The sequence below is a fragment of the Coturnix japonica genome, chromosome 9 (assembly GCF_001577835.2).
Source record: "Coturnix japonica isolate 7356 chromosome 9, Coturnix japonica 2.1, whole genome shotgun sequence".
NCBI lineage: Eukaryota > Metazoa > Chordata > Aves > Galliformes > Phasianidae > Coturnix > Coturnix japonica.
Window position 1 is genome coordinate 9,115,387 of NC_029524.1, and position 15,777 is coordinate 9,131,163.

At 36.8% G+C, this 15,777-nt stretch overlaps 1 protein-coding gene across 1 annotated transcript in view; it reads right to left on the reverse strand.

Moving 5' to 3' along the window:
- SLC9A9 (solute carrier family 9 member A9) overlaps positions 1 to 15,777 on the reverse strand; it is a 147,339-nt gene that overhangs the window by 28,086 nt on the left and 103,476 nt on the right. Inside the window, exon 15 of the mRNA XM_015871486.2 lies at positions 15,435 to 15,514. Within this exon, the coding sequence (XP_015726972.1) occupies positions 15,435 to 15,514 (80 nt within the window). The remainder of the gene's footprint in view (positions 1 to 15,434; positions 15,515 to 15,777) is intronic.

Below are 15,777 nucleotides of genomic sequence, written 5' to 3' on the forward strand. Positions count from 1 at the left end.
AAGAGCATATTTTAGCAATAAGCATAGTCTGTCCTGAAAACCAACCAACCAACCAACCAAAAAACACCACAAATGCAAAACAACCAAACACAAAGAAATAAGATTTTGAAATATCAAAAAACGGGGATGAAAATTAAAAGCTCTAAAATGTTACAAGAGACAAAGAGCTTGAATGAAACACCTGAATAGTACTTGATGTTCTGCACCACACGGTAAAAAAAAAAAAAAAAAAAAAAAAAAAAGTGCAGAGCAATGCTGAAGTTTTAGCTAGCCTGTAGTATTTGTATTAACATATGGTGAGTGGAGGTAAAGATTTACTAGATCGGAAGGGAAAGTTTAGATATATTTTCAAGCAAATGCCTTGGAAGGAGTTTGGCTGTCCAAAAAAAAGATCCATGCTTTGTGATTGCAGAAATATTACCAGTTGGAGAACTGGAAATGATTAACTCCCCTGTGCATGGGAAGGACAAAACTGAAATTGATTGTTCAAAGCTTCATTCATCATTAATGGCTGTTATGCAAACCTAAAAATTGTGAGTATCTGTTTACTTCTCAATGAACAATCTTTCTCTTTGGAAACTGCAATGACAAACCTCCAGAGTTAACTTCCTGCTGAGAATGTGGCTGTTCCCAATTCACACAGTTAATGTCTCACATTGTCTTTACATTGCTGCACTGCTTGGTTTTGGCTTGTAATTTGCAGGTTAGTTTTGTAGCTCTTAGTGTTCTCAGCTTCTCTCTTTCCCCATTGCTGTAAATTAGCATCGTTTGGCATTTCTGAAAGAGTTGGGTTGCATTATTTTAAAATGCCATCATATCCCTAATTAGAGCAAATATAACTGAATAAATACAGCTTTAAACATCAGGTCGCTTGTGTTTTGCCCAATATATCAGTAATAACTTGCATTTGATTTTGTTGTGATATATTATTTAATAGTGTAGGAATCTTAAGGGAAAACTAAAGCTGAATGATGCTTTTACTTATATTCTCACCAACTGTATGGTTTACATACACAGTCTGAAGAAATATTTCTCCTTAATATGTGTTATCTCCTTACATCACCCGCTCTCTGTTCTGCTTGTCCACACAACTTAAACATAACGAATGTGTAAATTAGGTTAAAACTTAGTGTGTATTCATGACGACATCTTAGATAATCTAGGGCTTTAATTGGGTTGCAGAACTTGAAGCAACTGTGAAAAGACACATGCAAAAAGGTTGTGCCTCCGCTTGTCAGGACTTTAGAGAAGGATACTTTCAGATTCCTTGTGCTCAGTTAGGGTTTACTTGAACTTTAAGAGCAGTCTGTAGAAAAACATCTCAGCATTAGTGGGACTGGAATGCAAACATCAATCACTGCAGAGCCAGAAAAGCTCATTGAAGCTTATTTTGTATGTTTCTAATTGTGATCTGGGGCCCAACCATTCTGTGAAAAGAGAGCAGGAATAGTTTTTTTGTGTGTTTGTTTTTAAAGCACATGCATGTGAAAGGAAGGAACAGAGCTTGCATACAGATCCACTCAGGCATATACCCCTTTACTGGTCAGCATGCAGCATGCATGTAATCTTGGCTATTGTTCCCAGCTAGTGAATAATTATTGATAAACACTGTAACCATATGTTGAACCTTTCACTGTTAGAGACAGTCTATCCTTGCTTGGTACCACCATCACATCTGTTTTCATAACCCAGTGAAACAACAGGAAGGTATCAACAAGAAAATTCTGCCCTCAGTTACAGCAGTGTTAACACAGAGTAACTGACTCCATCTGTGCTGGATTTAGCATTTGGCACAAGAACTAAATTATGTCAGGCATCATATCAATTCCATTCATTCCAAGGGACTTACTTTTGATTTACTTTTTCTTTGGATGGTGTGTTGTTTTATTGACACTAATACAAAGTGGCAGTGGATGTGTGCTGCTTTTGCATGTAATTCATCTATATACTTTTCCTGTATGCTATTTTCATAACAATTTGTGTAATGCTAGCTTTAAAATAGAATGTAAAATGAGCAGGATAAACAATAAATAAAATTCACCTCTATGCTCAGACAACATATCTATTACAAATGTAATTAATGCACAGTTCCAAGGGGTCTTGCTGAAATTCCGTGCAGAATCATCATACCTCATGACCTTCTAAGCTCTCTGCCAATTACTGTGAAATTTGTTGCTAGAAGATTTCTCTTTTTGCTTTCATATCCTGAAATGTGTGCATTGTAACAGCACTCATCAGAACTGCTGGTATTAAGATGTAGGGTACAGAAATGTAAGATTCCAATAATCTGAGTGTGTGTGATAGACTGAAGCTCTTTAGAATTATTTCTGAGCATTGTTTGATGGTTGTAGTTTTGCACACAGTAGCTCTAAAAAATTTTAATTGCTGAGGAGCTTACACCCACCCAGTAAGCGACTAGAATCCAAATTAATGCTAATGAGAATTGCTCATACATCCCAAGGAGAAAAGGATGCTAGAAAAGTCATTTTTCTCCTGAAGCAGCTTGTCTCCTTGACTATGTCAGGAGAAGGAATGCATACCTTAGGAAATCAGTCTTCTCTTGTTAATTCCAGCTGAAGTGCCTCAGAAATGTTTCTTGCAAGTGTTTTGACAGAAATTACAGAGAAAGATTGAAGGGCTGATCCTGTGCTGCTGTGTCTGGAACTAACAGAGGAAGACTTTTCAAAAGGAATATGGGGACGTGGCCCCACAGCCAAAATGGGAACTTAAGCATTTATATCCAAGTCAAAGTAAACCTTTACATCTGAAAAACCGAAAACAAAAAGCAGAAAAGCTTTCCCAAATAACAGAAGCTTCTTAATAGATAAAAAATGTTTAGCAGATGGAAATAAACACCTAGCTTGCTAGTGTTCAAAAGAAAAAGCGCTCACAGAGTCTGGTGCTGACAGCATACAATCTTATGAGAGGAAATGATCAGGAAAGGCCCCATACACATGGAATGCAAAGCAAACAGGTATTTTAATTCAAACTTTCAAAATTAATTAGAAACAAGATATAAAAAACAAACCACCAAACAATCAGATGAAGCATTAGCTTATTAATGTTAATTCCTGTTCTGTTATTGTTTGTGATAAACTGAGTCATAGCTATTTGCTTTGCAACTGATTAACTTCTCTACAGAATCTGAATTTTCTTTAACATATACCCTTTTCAGTTTATGGAGAAAGTATCCTTTGGCACTGATGAGCTCATAACTGTATCTCCCTGTCCTGCTTCAGATACTGGGGAAGGGAGGTTTAGGGGATCAGGGTCTTGCTGAGGCTTCTCCTGGGGGAATTCTCCACCCTAGGTTAGTGTGCATCTTTCAGGGAAGGTCCTGGGAGCTGCTTCCAGTTGTTGGATATTAGGAAGAGTTGTAGAGAAGGCTCATGAACATGTGCTGCATTTGCCCTGAGCTTCCAACATGATCTGATCAATGGGTATTTGTCACAGCTTACTCACTGCATTTCATAGCATACCCTCTCAGTCTTTCCCTTCCATGCACACTCAGGAGATACTTGCTCAGCCTTGGCACTGCTCCTGTGTTCAGTTTAGCTGTCAGATTGCAATTGCCCTGCACATGGAGGCAGGAAAAGCATCTGTCTGCTTGCTAGTGAATGTGTAGGCACTTTTGCTCATTTGTATTGAGTGGATCTACTGCTCTATGCATAAAATCACACTCCGATTTTTCTTTATGCCTTTAACCAGATTGTTATGAGGGATATTGCTGTAAATACCCCTGAAGATTAGCTGTGTGCTTTTAGAAGAACCACTATACATCTGGACAGAAAGTGGGAAGATCTGGTCCAGGAACTGATTATTTTGAACAGTCATATCAGATGTTAAGAAAACATTATCAGTCTGTTCTTATTGGAATAATTAAGATTACTGTTCTGGATGCATAAAAGGTGGATGGTTAGGTAAAGGTAGAAAACTCAGCATTATTTCTAAGGCATAATGCATATTCTTCATTTAAACTTGTAAGCTTTCATGTCTTTAAGCTTGAAAATAACCACAAATAAATGTCTATCTTCTTGAATGTCCAGCAACAGTCTTAAAAACAAAACAAAACAAAAAAATAGACATGTAGATGTATTCATTATATAAAAGGATTAAAATAAAAATGTAATTTTCAGCTACCCTTTATGTTAATGGGAGCTGTGTAATGCACCATAATTAGCAGAGTTGGCATTTTAAACTATTAAGAACAAACCTTAGAACACCTGCATTTTTAGTTAGAATTCTCTGTAGGTTCCTAATCATTTCCCTGTGCGGACTAAGAAGCAAAGGGCACTGGGGAGAGAGGCACCAAGGAGGCAGACAGCTTGGAATCACTGTAGTTTGGAGATGATTGTGAAGGTATTTCATTTATGCCTAATTTCCCAGAGTGACGTGATAAGTTATACGTCCTTGTACCATCCCTAACTCATTGAGACAGCAGTGAACTCAACCAATAAATCTCAGCTGCCAGGTGAGTTACTGGCCTTTTCTTACATAATAGCCTGAAATCTGGGAAGTGAAAATGAGGATCTTTGGTTCCTCTTGGCCCAACAGGGATTGAATCAAATGCTTTTGTTTCCTGAGAGAGTGTCCTGGCAAGCAAGATACAGAGCAGCCTTTGGTGAGGCAGAACTGTTGAGGCTGCACTGTTACGTAACTGAGATGAAAGTGAAGGAAGAGAGAGTTGAAAGTGTTCAATCAGAGTGCCTGTGTATTTTATACTTATTTAGTTTTCACATAATTTTTCTTTTTCTTTTTTTTTTTTTTAATATTACTTTCTTATATTTTACTATTTAAGCAGTTTACTATGTCTTAGCATAATATATATATGCGCGTATATATTTTTTTCCAATCTGAGTTTTAATTAACTGTGAACAAACCTGATATGCATTCTTTTGTGCATCAAATGTAATCATATTTTAGGCATTTAAAACTTCTGGATGCCTGCAGTACATGAAGAACACTTTGAGTACTTGAATTATTACATATTTCATTATAATGTAATTCTGTATTAGATATTCTATTTATGCAGAATCCAAAAATAGTCTGTGCTGTGTAGCAATGCAAATTTCAGTGAATAATCCACAAAGAATTTCAAAACCTTAACCATTTGTGACATATGCTTTTCTGTATCTTTAATGAAGAATCAGGTTTTGAATAAGTCATACTGGGCTTTTCATGAGTAAAAACCATGCCTATGCTTCCCTATTAAAGAGTCTATCAATTCTTATTTTAGTCATATTGAAAATATTAGGATTTATCAGTATGCTTCAAAATTCCTGAAACTGATTTCAGATGTTCTGTCGACAGTTAAAGTGCAAATCAGATGTCTGTACTCTATGGCTGAGCTCTCCTTTCCCACCTGCCAGCTGGCTGCTGGGGAATGAGGTGGCATAAGCAGCTTCGTGACTAAGGCTAGGTAGGGTAGTGTGACAGCTGAGGAAATATCTACTTCCTTCATATTTTCTAATTGAGGAATCTTGCTTGAAACCATGTAGAATGGAAGGAGATTTTCTTCCAACTGTGTTAGAAAAGGGTGGACATTAACATGGAAGGTTTGTGAATGTGGCTCTTAGACTGAAGTCAAAGATGTATAACGAAAGGCTTAAAGACTGCAGATTTCAGTAGCTTCTGTACTGGTATAAACTGCGAGTAACAGACTGCCCTGAAGTTTGTGCTGTTACCCTTATGTTAGAACCACATCTGAAGTAATCTCTGAGTTCAGACCACAGATCCTCAACAATATGTAAAAATGAAGTGAGGAAGGAGCCTCTTCTTGATCTACTTAGAGACACTGCAAAGCAAGAGTTGGAGATTTTCTTTGAAATAGTGGTACTGAACAAAGTTTGCCCAATGATGATATAATAAAAGATCCAATCATAATTTTTTATTCCTGAATCCTTTGCAAATAACTGTTTACTGTTGCTTAAACATTTGAACATGTATTTCAGTACAATATTTTAAAAGTACCCCCTTTCAAAGAATCATAAAGAAAAATTTCAATTTTTAACCATTTTTCTCTACTTCTGCGTGCAAAATTAAGTACAGAAAGTACAAAAATGTGGCAAAGAATCAGTTTGAAAAATCATCAGGTTGCTTTTAGGAGATTGAACAAAACGCTCCATGTGCTTTTCTTAGTGAAACCACCAAACATTCTAAGTCTATCACCGCTGTTTGGGAGTTTCAAAGAATGTGTGAGAGATTTTCCATTTATAGCCTGGCTGTGTCTCTATTACATAAGTACATGGAAGACCTCAAAAACTTTCTGTAAAAGTTAGCATTACAGTCAATTATCATTCCCCTCCCTCTGGGTACTTCTGTGACCAGCTGTGACATAGGGAGAAATAAAACACCTGATAATGCTCAGTGCAGCCAGCCACTCCCCTACTGCCCACCTTTAGGAATTCCTCCTTTTTCTAATAGTAGAAAGAACAGTGTTCACGGGGTAAAATAATTGGGTTCTTCTCTATCACAGATCAGATTATTTAAGTCAAAGCATATTCCTGTTCCCTTCTACTACTAAGAATGAAGAGTGATGCTGGTTGTGATTCAGGTTTTATGGTAGTAGAATAAGTGCTGTGCTTGGATCTGAGGTGGGTTTTCTTAAAGTCCAATTTGACCTATAGATAATGGCAACTAGCTATCTACTGATAAAGTATTGAAAATACTGTCAACGAATTTTCTTCCTCTGACCCTGTAAAAGTTTATGTAAATGTCAAATGTGTATTTGCTGAGTAACTAAGCAGATCCCACTGTGCAGTGAAGGTCAGGATGATAAGTTTTGTCAAATAGCCTTCACTGGGAGAGCCATGAACATGTTTGGCTAGGAGGAATGATGCTAGTTTTATAAAACAAAAGCTATTCTAACAAAGTCCACCACCCTCTATTAGGATGACTTGAACCTACAGAAGTTGAGAGGTTCCTGAATTCTACGCCTGTATTTCTGTAAAATAAAAAGCCAGCCTTCAGGCTCTGCTGATATTTTTTTTTTTTTTTGGTTTTAAGCAGGTAAATTAATAGGCTGTTTTCCTCTTGGCCTTCTGCTCTGACTTTCATTGTATTCTTGAAGCTCTTAGAACAGTGATAAGACAAAAGACCACCTTTGTCTCTCCTGTTTTGGACGTATGTATCCTCTGACAGTTGTGAACTCATAAAGAATATTGCTACATCACCTCATGCAAGCCTACAATCAGCCATAAATCAGTATTTTATTTTTTCTGATTTATCCCCTCCACCTTCCCTTTGCATCCCTTTTGAAGTGCCTGGTTGAGAAGAGACTGGTTGATTGACCGTATATTTGAATGCTCGATGATTTACATGTTATGGTGAATCAGACATCTATTTCAATATCATAAAATAGAAAATGGATCTTGAGTTTCTCTGCTGTCAAGAATTGTATTATTTTGAATCACTGACTACTGGAGTGTTCTTAATTTTTTTTATTTTTTATTTTTTATCTGTCATTTATACTTTTGCCTTTCACCTTTTTAGTGTTTCTGTGTTTGAGGATGCTGAAATAGTTGAATTCAGCTCACAGCTATTTGAGCCAATACCAACAGTGCCTGTTCTACAGCAACCACTGAAGTGGGAAGAATGCCAGTGTACAGACAAAGCTTCCAAACAAGGCCTATTGAGGGTCTGTTCCATACCCCCCTTTGAAGGCATTGTGAATGACCTTAGGGTTTTGCATCCCAATAATAGCTTTCCATAAAAGAGTTCAATTCAGCAGTACTTTCTAATACACGGCCTGTCATTAATGTGCCCATTGGCATTCCTGATAATAACCTTAATCATTCTGAATTTCTTTATAGTCTCATGGCTTTTACAACAACACTGCTGTGATTTAACATTATTAACAGACCCTTCCTAGGAAAGAGTATCAATTTCCTGCTTAGGTAATGTTATAATTAGCAACATCTTGCTGTGACAATTGCCACTATAAAAGAAGTACCATTTATAGATGATGTTACGTATGCAGCATGTACTGCAGGCACATCCAACCACCCTGATATACGCTAAGTGCCTGGAAAGGCAAAAGTGAAAGATACACATGCATGAGAACATTTGAAAACATTTTAGATATGATATAAAATATTTTTTTCTGTATTCAAGACTATAAATAAAATAATAGGAAGAAGGATTTAACTTGTGGTTGTGTCTATGACGTGAGCTTCCAGTACTTTTATATCATATTTAGGTCTTGTCTATACTGTTATGTATTGTCAGCCAACAAACTATAATTTCATGCTTGAGTGGACTGATAAAAGCCTAGTCTTCTGCTTCTTTCTATGTTCATGTGGCACTATGCTGTAATAATAAAGTGAGAAGGGGAGGAAAAAATAGAAGTAAAAATTGTCACAAGGAATAATAATCAATATCCATCGGTAAAATCTACTGTAGTAGATACTATGGTAGCTTGAGCAGCAGATTGTTCTGATCAATACGCTGCGATTCCATTCAGTACACTTAGTTTTTGAGCAACTCCTTCAAGTTCTGTGCTTTGACTTGATAGGAACTGTAACAGACAGCTATATAGGCAGAAGCAAACTGCAGAACTACAAAGTGTTTTTTTAAAATAGGAATCTTTCTACTTGTAAATTTTGTCTCTGTTAGAGTATTTGACTACAGCTATTAACATAGTACATCATAAAGTTTGCCTGTAGAAGAAATCCTCTGAACTTTGCTCTGTCCTGTTACTGTGTTTGATGAATTTCTTCTATGCTAATGCTTAAATCTTGATGCTGTCAAGATTTAATATGCTACAACTGTCTACAGTGGCTTAATACAGCTGAAAAAAATAAAAAAGCATTGACAGAAAAATGAAAGTGGTTCTGTAGGTTGGATTGTCTGTAGGTTGGAATGGCCTGAGTGTTTCAGCTCTTGGTGATGGGCAAAGATTGCTTAGGCTGGGGCACGGACTGCTCACCAACAAGCACAAAGTAGTGCCTGAGGTCAAGGGGATTCTTTAATTTTAGCTGCTAGAACAGGAAATTGGTCATACCCAGTCAGAAACCTTCTATCTCTATGTCTAAAGGGCTGGTTAAGTGACATAACAAAACAAGACAAGCCAACAGAAAGCTCTTGCAGAACACTAGACAGGAGCTTTAACTCCCTTCCTGTCCCCTCTACTCCCACGTGAAAGGTGCGTTAACAGCCTGTGCTGAGCACCTTGCAAACGGCAGACTCCCCAGTCTTCACTTCCACTTCAACTTTTTGTCAGTTTTCTGTCCTACTTGGTGGGCTGCTGGTCCCTGTGCAGTTGATGAGCCTTGGAAACCTTTCAGAACTATTAAAAATAACATTTTGGCTTTTAAAATAAGCTTTGGAGCTGTTTTACGCTGGAAAGATTAAAATATCTTATTTAGTTTATGAATAATTTTGCTTTTAAAATTTAGAACTTCTTGTGCAGTGAAGATTGTACATCTTAGCAACTGTAGATTTCCAAGTATTTTAATACATTTTTACATGAAGGAAAGCAGTATAGTTGCACTAAGACTCATACATTTATATTGGGGCTGTAAGGCTCTGTGAAAAAATCTTTTTTATTCAGTTGTGATTCTTGTTATCAGAAATTGAGAGGACCCCTTGAAAAGAAAAACTAATGTATGCTATATCAAATGAGCTAAGATGTTAAAAAAGCAGATAATTCTACACTGAGTAGTTTCGAATAAGCTGAAATCCAGATTCTGCCTTAGAAACCATGCAAAACTTCTTCAAAAATCAATGACCATTTGACACAAAGTACAGAAAATAGAACCTAGCCCTGCATGTCTCTAAAGGATGGCAACAAGGATTCAATAACAGCTTACAAAATGTTTTTTTTGGACACTGTGAATCTCTTTTCAGACAAAAGCACTTCTTTTCTCAAATCACAGTAGCAATGACATGCTTGCCTTTTTCACTCGTACTGTGCCTGCACTGTTTAATCATTATTTTGAACATTGATTTTTTGAAATCCCATTCCCCATGTTTCTCTACTCCATCCTTTATATGTAAGAACAATGCAAAGTACGAAGGCCTTAAAGAAAGTTTTAACAATTGCTTTGCTACCAGTGAAGTAAAGACTCTGGAGGAAATAAACCCATAACAGTTTGCTTCCAGAATTATTTAGTTTGTATATTATTTTGTATGGCTCCATGGGATGAAGTTAGAATACAGAAAAGAATCTCATCTCATTTTTCTATTATCTTTGTCATTTTTTTAATTCACACTTAGCCTATTTTTTTTACTATATTTTTCAGCTCTGAACATATAAGTAGTTATTTCCACAATGTATGAGTTTCAGTGTCAGGATGAAAAACCTAAGAGGGAGAGTTAAAAGATTCATAGAGTGCAGGAAAACTATCCGGAAACTATCACAGATAGTCTTTATGTATGTCTATATGCAGTGGAAAGGAGAAAGAGTGTATCAAATACTGTAAAAGAGCCACAATTTTTTATTTTTATTTTTTTGTCTCTTTCTATTTAACTTTTTGTTTGTAGTTGGCAGTTAAATTATGCTTAGTAATAGAACCATAGAACCACAGAATCACCAAGGTTAGAAAAGACCTACAAGATCATCCAGTCCAACTGTCCACCCATCACCAATGGGTCTCACTAAACCATGTAACTCAACCCAACATCTAAACATTCCTTCAACACCTCCAGTGTCAGCGACTCCACCACCTCCCCGGGCAGCCCATTCCAGCACCTGACCACTCTCTCAGAGAAGTACTATTTCCTGGCATCCAGCCTGCATCTCCCTTGGCACAGATTGAGGCCATTTACATTCCCTCTAGTCCTATCACAAGTTACATGAGAGAAGAGGCTGAGCACCAGCTCATGACAATGCCCCTTCAGGTAGTTCTAGGGAGCAATAAGGTCTCCTGTGAACTTTCATGTAGAAATAATTGAGCAGAAAAGATAAAAGAGTCCCCATGGATCAGATGTTTACAAATCTCCTCTTTGAATAAGTTTTGAACTAAGTTCAGGTAGTTACTGTTAGTAATAAATTGCCCTTTGGTTTCCTGTCCTTCTCACGTCTGTAGCAGTTGAGAAAGCTTTATGACATAGCTGCTCTTGTGTCATTGTTGTATTTTGATGTCCACTAAAATCCATCTGCTGGGGTTTGTGTTTTACTCTCAGATTATTTTTTTTTTTTACGATCCACTTATAAAACCTGCAAAACAGATTCCTGTGCTTGATTAGAATCTCTCTGCTATGAGCCCTACCTTTTCTGATAGCCAATTCTACATTACCGTTCCTGTGAGCTATCTGAATTTGCTTGCACTGAATTGCTTGATCCTTCTTTGATTGGTAATGAGACTGAAGTCTCTCAGAGAGTGTTGTCTTTGCTCAGTTTGCAAGCAGTCCAGCAAAATAAGATTCTGGTCCAAAGCTAGAGCACTGAATCAAAGTAGTACTAATTGAAAAAGTTTTAATTCTTCTGCAGGTAAAAGAAAATGGTATGCATGTGCATGCTTACAGACTCCTGCCTTTTCATTCCAAACTGTCTGTCTCAGATTTGACAGTGGCAAGCTGTCTCTTAAGGAAAATTCATTTGAAAGCCACAAAATTCGGAATTTTAATTTGATTAGTAGTTCACCCTGCAATGGAATTCTGTCTCTAGTAGTTTTTTCCATTTTCTCATAAGCATAGGAAAGCACTTGTCTTGCTTTATAGGCAGCCATTATGGCTGTTTTATCCGTATGCAAACGACAGCAGATATAAAAAGACTGCTGCTCTGATAAGTTAAGGAGGAGAAACTTTTGAAGTCTACAAATAACACAGCTCCTTTCAGCTGATTGATTTCAGCTGAGTGTAAAGGACACAAACAACCTTTTTCTTTAACTGAACGGTATACATCTGAATGATGGATAGCTGCAGTTCAAGTAGAAATGTTTTTGGCAGCTGTTATACAGAGAACTGCCTCACTCAGAACCAGACTCCTGTTTCTATTCAGCGTAATTGAATGTTAGTTCCTCAAAGTCAAAAGAAATCTGAAAAGAAGAAGAAATCTCCCCTCCTACTACTCTATTTGTGACAGTGTGCATGAGGGTATCAAAAAACAAAGCTCTGAAGAAATCAGACAGCTGTGTTCCTGTGTGGGTTTGGTAGTTCAGTGCAAGGGATGCAGTAGGCATATCACTACAATACCTGCAGTACACCTCTTTGCCAACCAGCTCCTGCCTGACCTCTTATCAGCCCTCATGGCTGCAAGAAATAGGCAGCAGCAGAGCTCTGCTCATTTGGTCTTGGATGACCACAGCACACAATCCCATCTTACCCCATTGCCAGAAAAGATCAGACTTGTCTGTAGGTGGGACCAAGGTTTATCTCTTGCAGTTTAACACTTCGTAAAAGAAACTTAAGAGCATGTGAAGTCATCATCTCTTCCTTTGCTTCTTACTTTCCTTTACTGTACTCTTGCACATATTTTCCTTTTACAAAGTAAGAAATTTTTTCTCAGGGCAAGTTAGAGTGTGATGAGTAAGCTCACATAATTATTCTGCAACATGATATGAGCTTCTTCTTATGAAGAAGGCGAGCATTTGTGGAAGGAAAAACCTTAGCAGGTGCATTATGTTCCCTTTTTCATCTTCAGTTTCAGTTATTTCTGCATTTTATTGCATTACTGTGTATTTCAGTGTAGCAGTCCCAAATACTTTGAAGCAAGTGCTCAGTAAGAAGCAGGAGAGCAGTCACCTTACTGACTGATGCTACAGTCAATAAATCAGTGAGAGCAATGATGACCCCATGTGAAGAAGTCAGTATTACACAAATACAGAAGGAGAAGGAAGCTTTGTGTAATAACATATCAAAGCAAGAATAACAGAACAAGTTTAGTACAAAGTAGCTGGAAAAGCAGGTAAAGGCTGTTTACAGGACACTCATATATCATATGATAGTATATCATATGATTCAAATGATAACTCACTCTAAGTAGTAAAAACAAGGAAGATGAAATAAATTCAGTGGAATTAACACAGTGTCAGATACCAAGTATTTTGCTTTGCGTTACACTTGTTTAAATAATCAAGATGAAATTCCAACAGCATACCTTGGTGTGCTTAACTTAAGATGGTTTAAATGAGCTCTTCATTTTTCTTACTCCAATGTTGAAATTTCCTAGCCTCGATTTTAGAGAATGGTATGTTTTTCTTAGGTGTCAATACATGATTCAAAGATACTTGCTTAAACAATCCTTATTGAATCCAGCTGGCTCTGGATAAGGCTCCCACTGTTTTATTTGGAACAAATATAAAATTTGATTCTCAAACGTCTTTTTTTTTTCTTCTTTTGGTATAATTCTACCCTAGTCTGGCACATTGTCACCATCTAAATTGACTGGAATAAGTAAAAATCATTCAGAATGACAGCAAAAAACAGCACAATTTTTTGGCGTCTTTGATGACATTTCCTCCCTTTTGCTTTTTGGCCACAAAATAAACAGGCGTAAGAGATGTTTCTGCCAGAAAAGTCAGCAGATTTGTGTTAATGCCTAAGAGGAAATTCCTAACTATAGAAATGTCACAGTCATGTATACTTTCAAAGTACTCAGCCAGATAGATGGTTATTTTTCACTATCTTATCTTTGGAAACCATATCATAATCCTCTGTGCAATCTTTTACTGGGCACAAATATGGTGCTATATGACAGTTTCTTCTTTTAAATTTAGCAGCACAGCTTTGTAATGTTAGACAGAGGAAAACAAACCTAGAAAGTCTGTGTGGATAATTTGTCTCCAATGAGTGTTATCTCAAAAAATGCCATACTGATGAAATGCTCAGTGCTGCAAGTCACAGCATTAGTGGGCTTAACCATTATTGTGTGTGGATATGGATTTTCACTACTTGTAAAACTGGAGGTGTATTGTTTGTAGTAGAAATACATTTTAGGATAAAGGCATAGTAGTAATACTTGAAAATCTGAATTTTGAAGAAAGATTATGACTTAAAGAGGTTGATACTTAAGAATGTGTTCTTTTGAGGACTCATTAAAAAATCATATTACTATAATATTTTCTTGAAATGCAAAAGAGTTAGAAACTAGACTTTGTAGAGAAAAGCATCACAAACCCAGATTCAAAGTCACTTTTAGATAAAATGAAGCCAAGATTTAAGATCTTTACCATACAGATAACCTTTGGGAAGGCAGTAGTAAAAAAGACCACCATTTTCACTTCTGCTAAATTCTACAGCCATTTCACTTTGCAGGCCCTGTTGTCCAACTATTTCACATCGATTTCTCTCTTTCTCTTCTGCCTCTGTCCCTTGTTTTGTAGTTCTGCCCTTGTTGTCTCTCTCATTCTTTTTTCCTGTCTCATACCTTTGTCCAGTTCTTGCCTTTTGCTTTCTTATTTCTTTTTTAAAGCACAGTTATATTTTTCCTTCTTCTTTCCCCCCCATTCATCTCTCTCTTCTAACCTTTTAAGATAAATCACAACCACAGGCTATTCCTTCTGAAACAAACAGAGGCCTGGGTGGTAGTTAAACCCTGTTATTGTGGTACCTAGCATTAAAGTTTAAGCATGTTTCCTGCTTTATATTGCATTTACTTACAACTTCTAAGTATCTTTAAGTAATTCTTTTAAGAAAAAAAATGCTCTGATAGACAAATTAGGTCAATACATTCATTTATAACCAGAAAGATTTTTGTCAAAAGGCTCTTTGAAAGATAACTTCAGTAGAATTTTTCTTAGGAAGCTGAAATATTTCATTTTAGTTCATTGCAGATAATATCAGAAAAAATATGGCTGGAATGTTAATTTCTTCTCAGTAGTGCAGGACAAGGGAATAATCAGTAGATGAGCTACTGAATAATGGAGACTTCTAGTAAAGCTTTGCCCACTTAGCTCCTTAGTTACTATGCGTGGAAATTACCAGGACTTCTAATGTATTTATTTTATTTTCTGGCTTAGGCATGATTATTATGGTGGGATCTCAGTGACATACACAGAGCTGTTCCAGAGTCAATTTGAAATGGCAATAAATCAGAATGGTTTCTTTTACCATCTCTTTGCACAGGTGTTAGTGGCAGCAAGGGCCACTAGTGCTGATGTAAACAGTAAGAGAGCACGGATGCAAAGAGAATATGTTCCACCTTTGCTTTGGGGAAATGTAGATATGAGTGTTGCATTAGCATGAATGTGAAAGGGTGTACAAAGGCTCAGAAATTCAGGGAATATGAGGTATGAGCTTCCTGGAAATCCTGCTGTAGGGCACAGCTTTGCATCTCAGCTGGTTCTCACAAGTAGCCTTACCACTGCACTGCACTACTTCTCTAGAACTTCTTTTCTTTGTATTTGAACTTTCAATATTTCTTCTCCTTACAAAAGTGTAATTGATTTCAATGTCTTTAGTTTTTGTTTCTGAAAGTATAACCAGTTTTGGGTATTATGAAAGTGCCAGTTGTAATGAAACTATCACCTGCAGCTTATAACAGAAAAGGATACCTGTGATCAAATACATACCAAACTCTGAACAGCCAAGCACTCTCTGCTTTGGTGGTATTTTTATCCAAGTTAGATGCACTCTGCAAATAAATAAAAAAGCAAAATGCATTTTTATGACAAAAAATATGAAGTTCCAATATTAAAAATACATGTCAAACCAATTACAGTTTACTGCACCTTTTTCCCTTTTAATCTGAAAAGCCTCTGTTACAGGAATGTTATCTCTGCAAATTGGCTCGTGAGCAATTTGGCTCATATAGCACATTTCTCATTGCTGTAAATGCAGTGGAAGAATGCAGCATTCATTTTAATAATGATTCCAATTTTATTAAGCAGCTGAGAA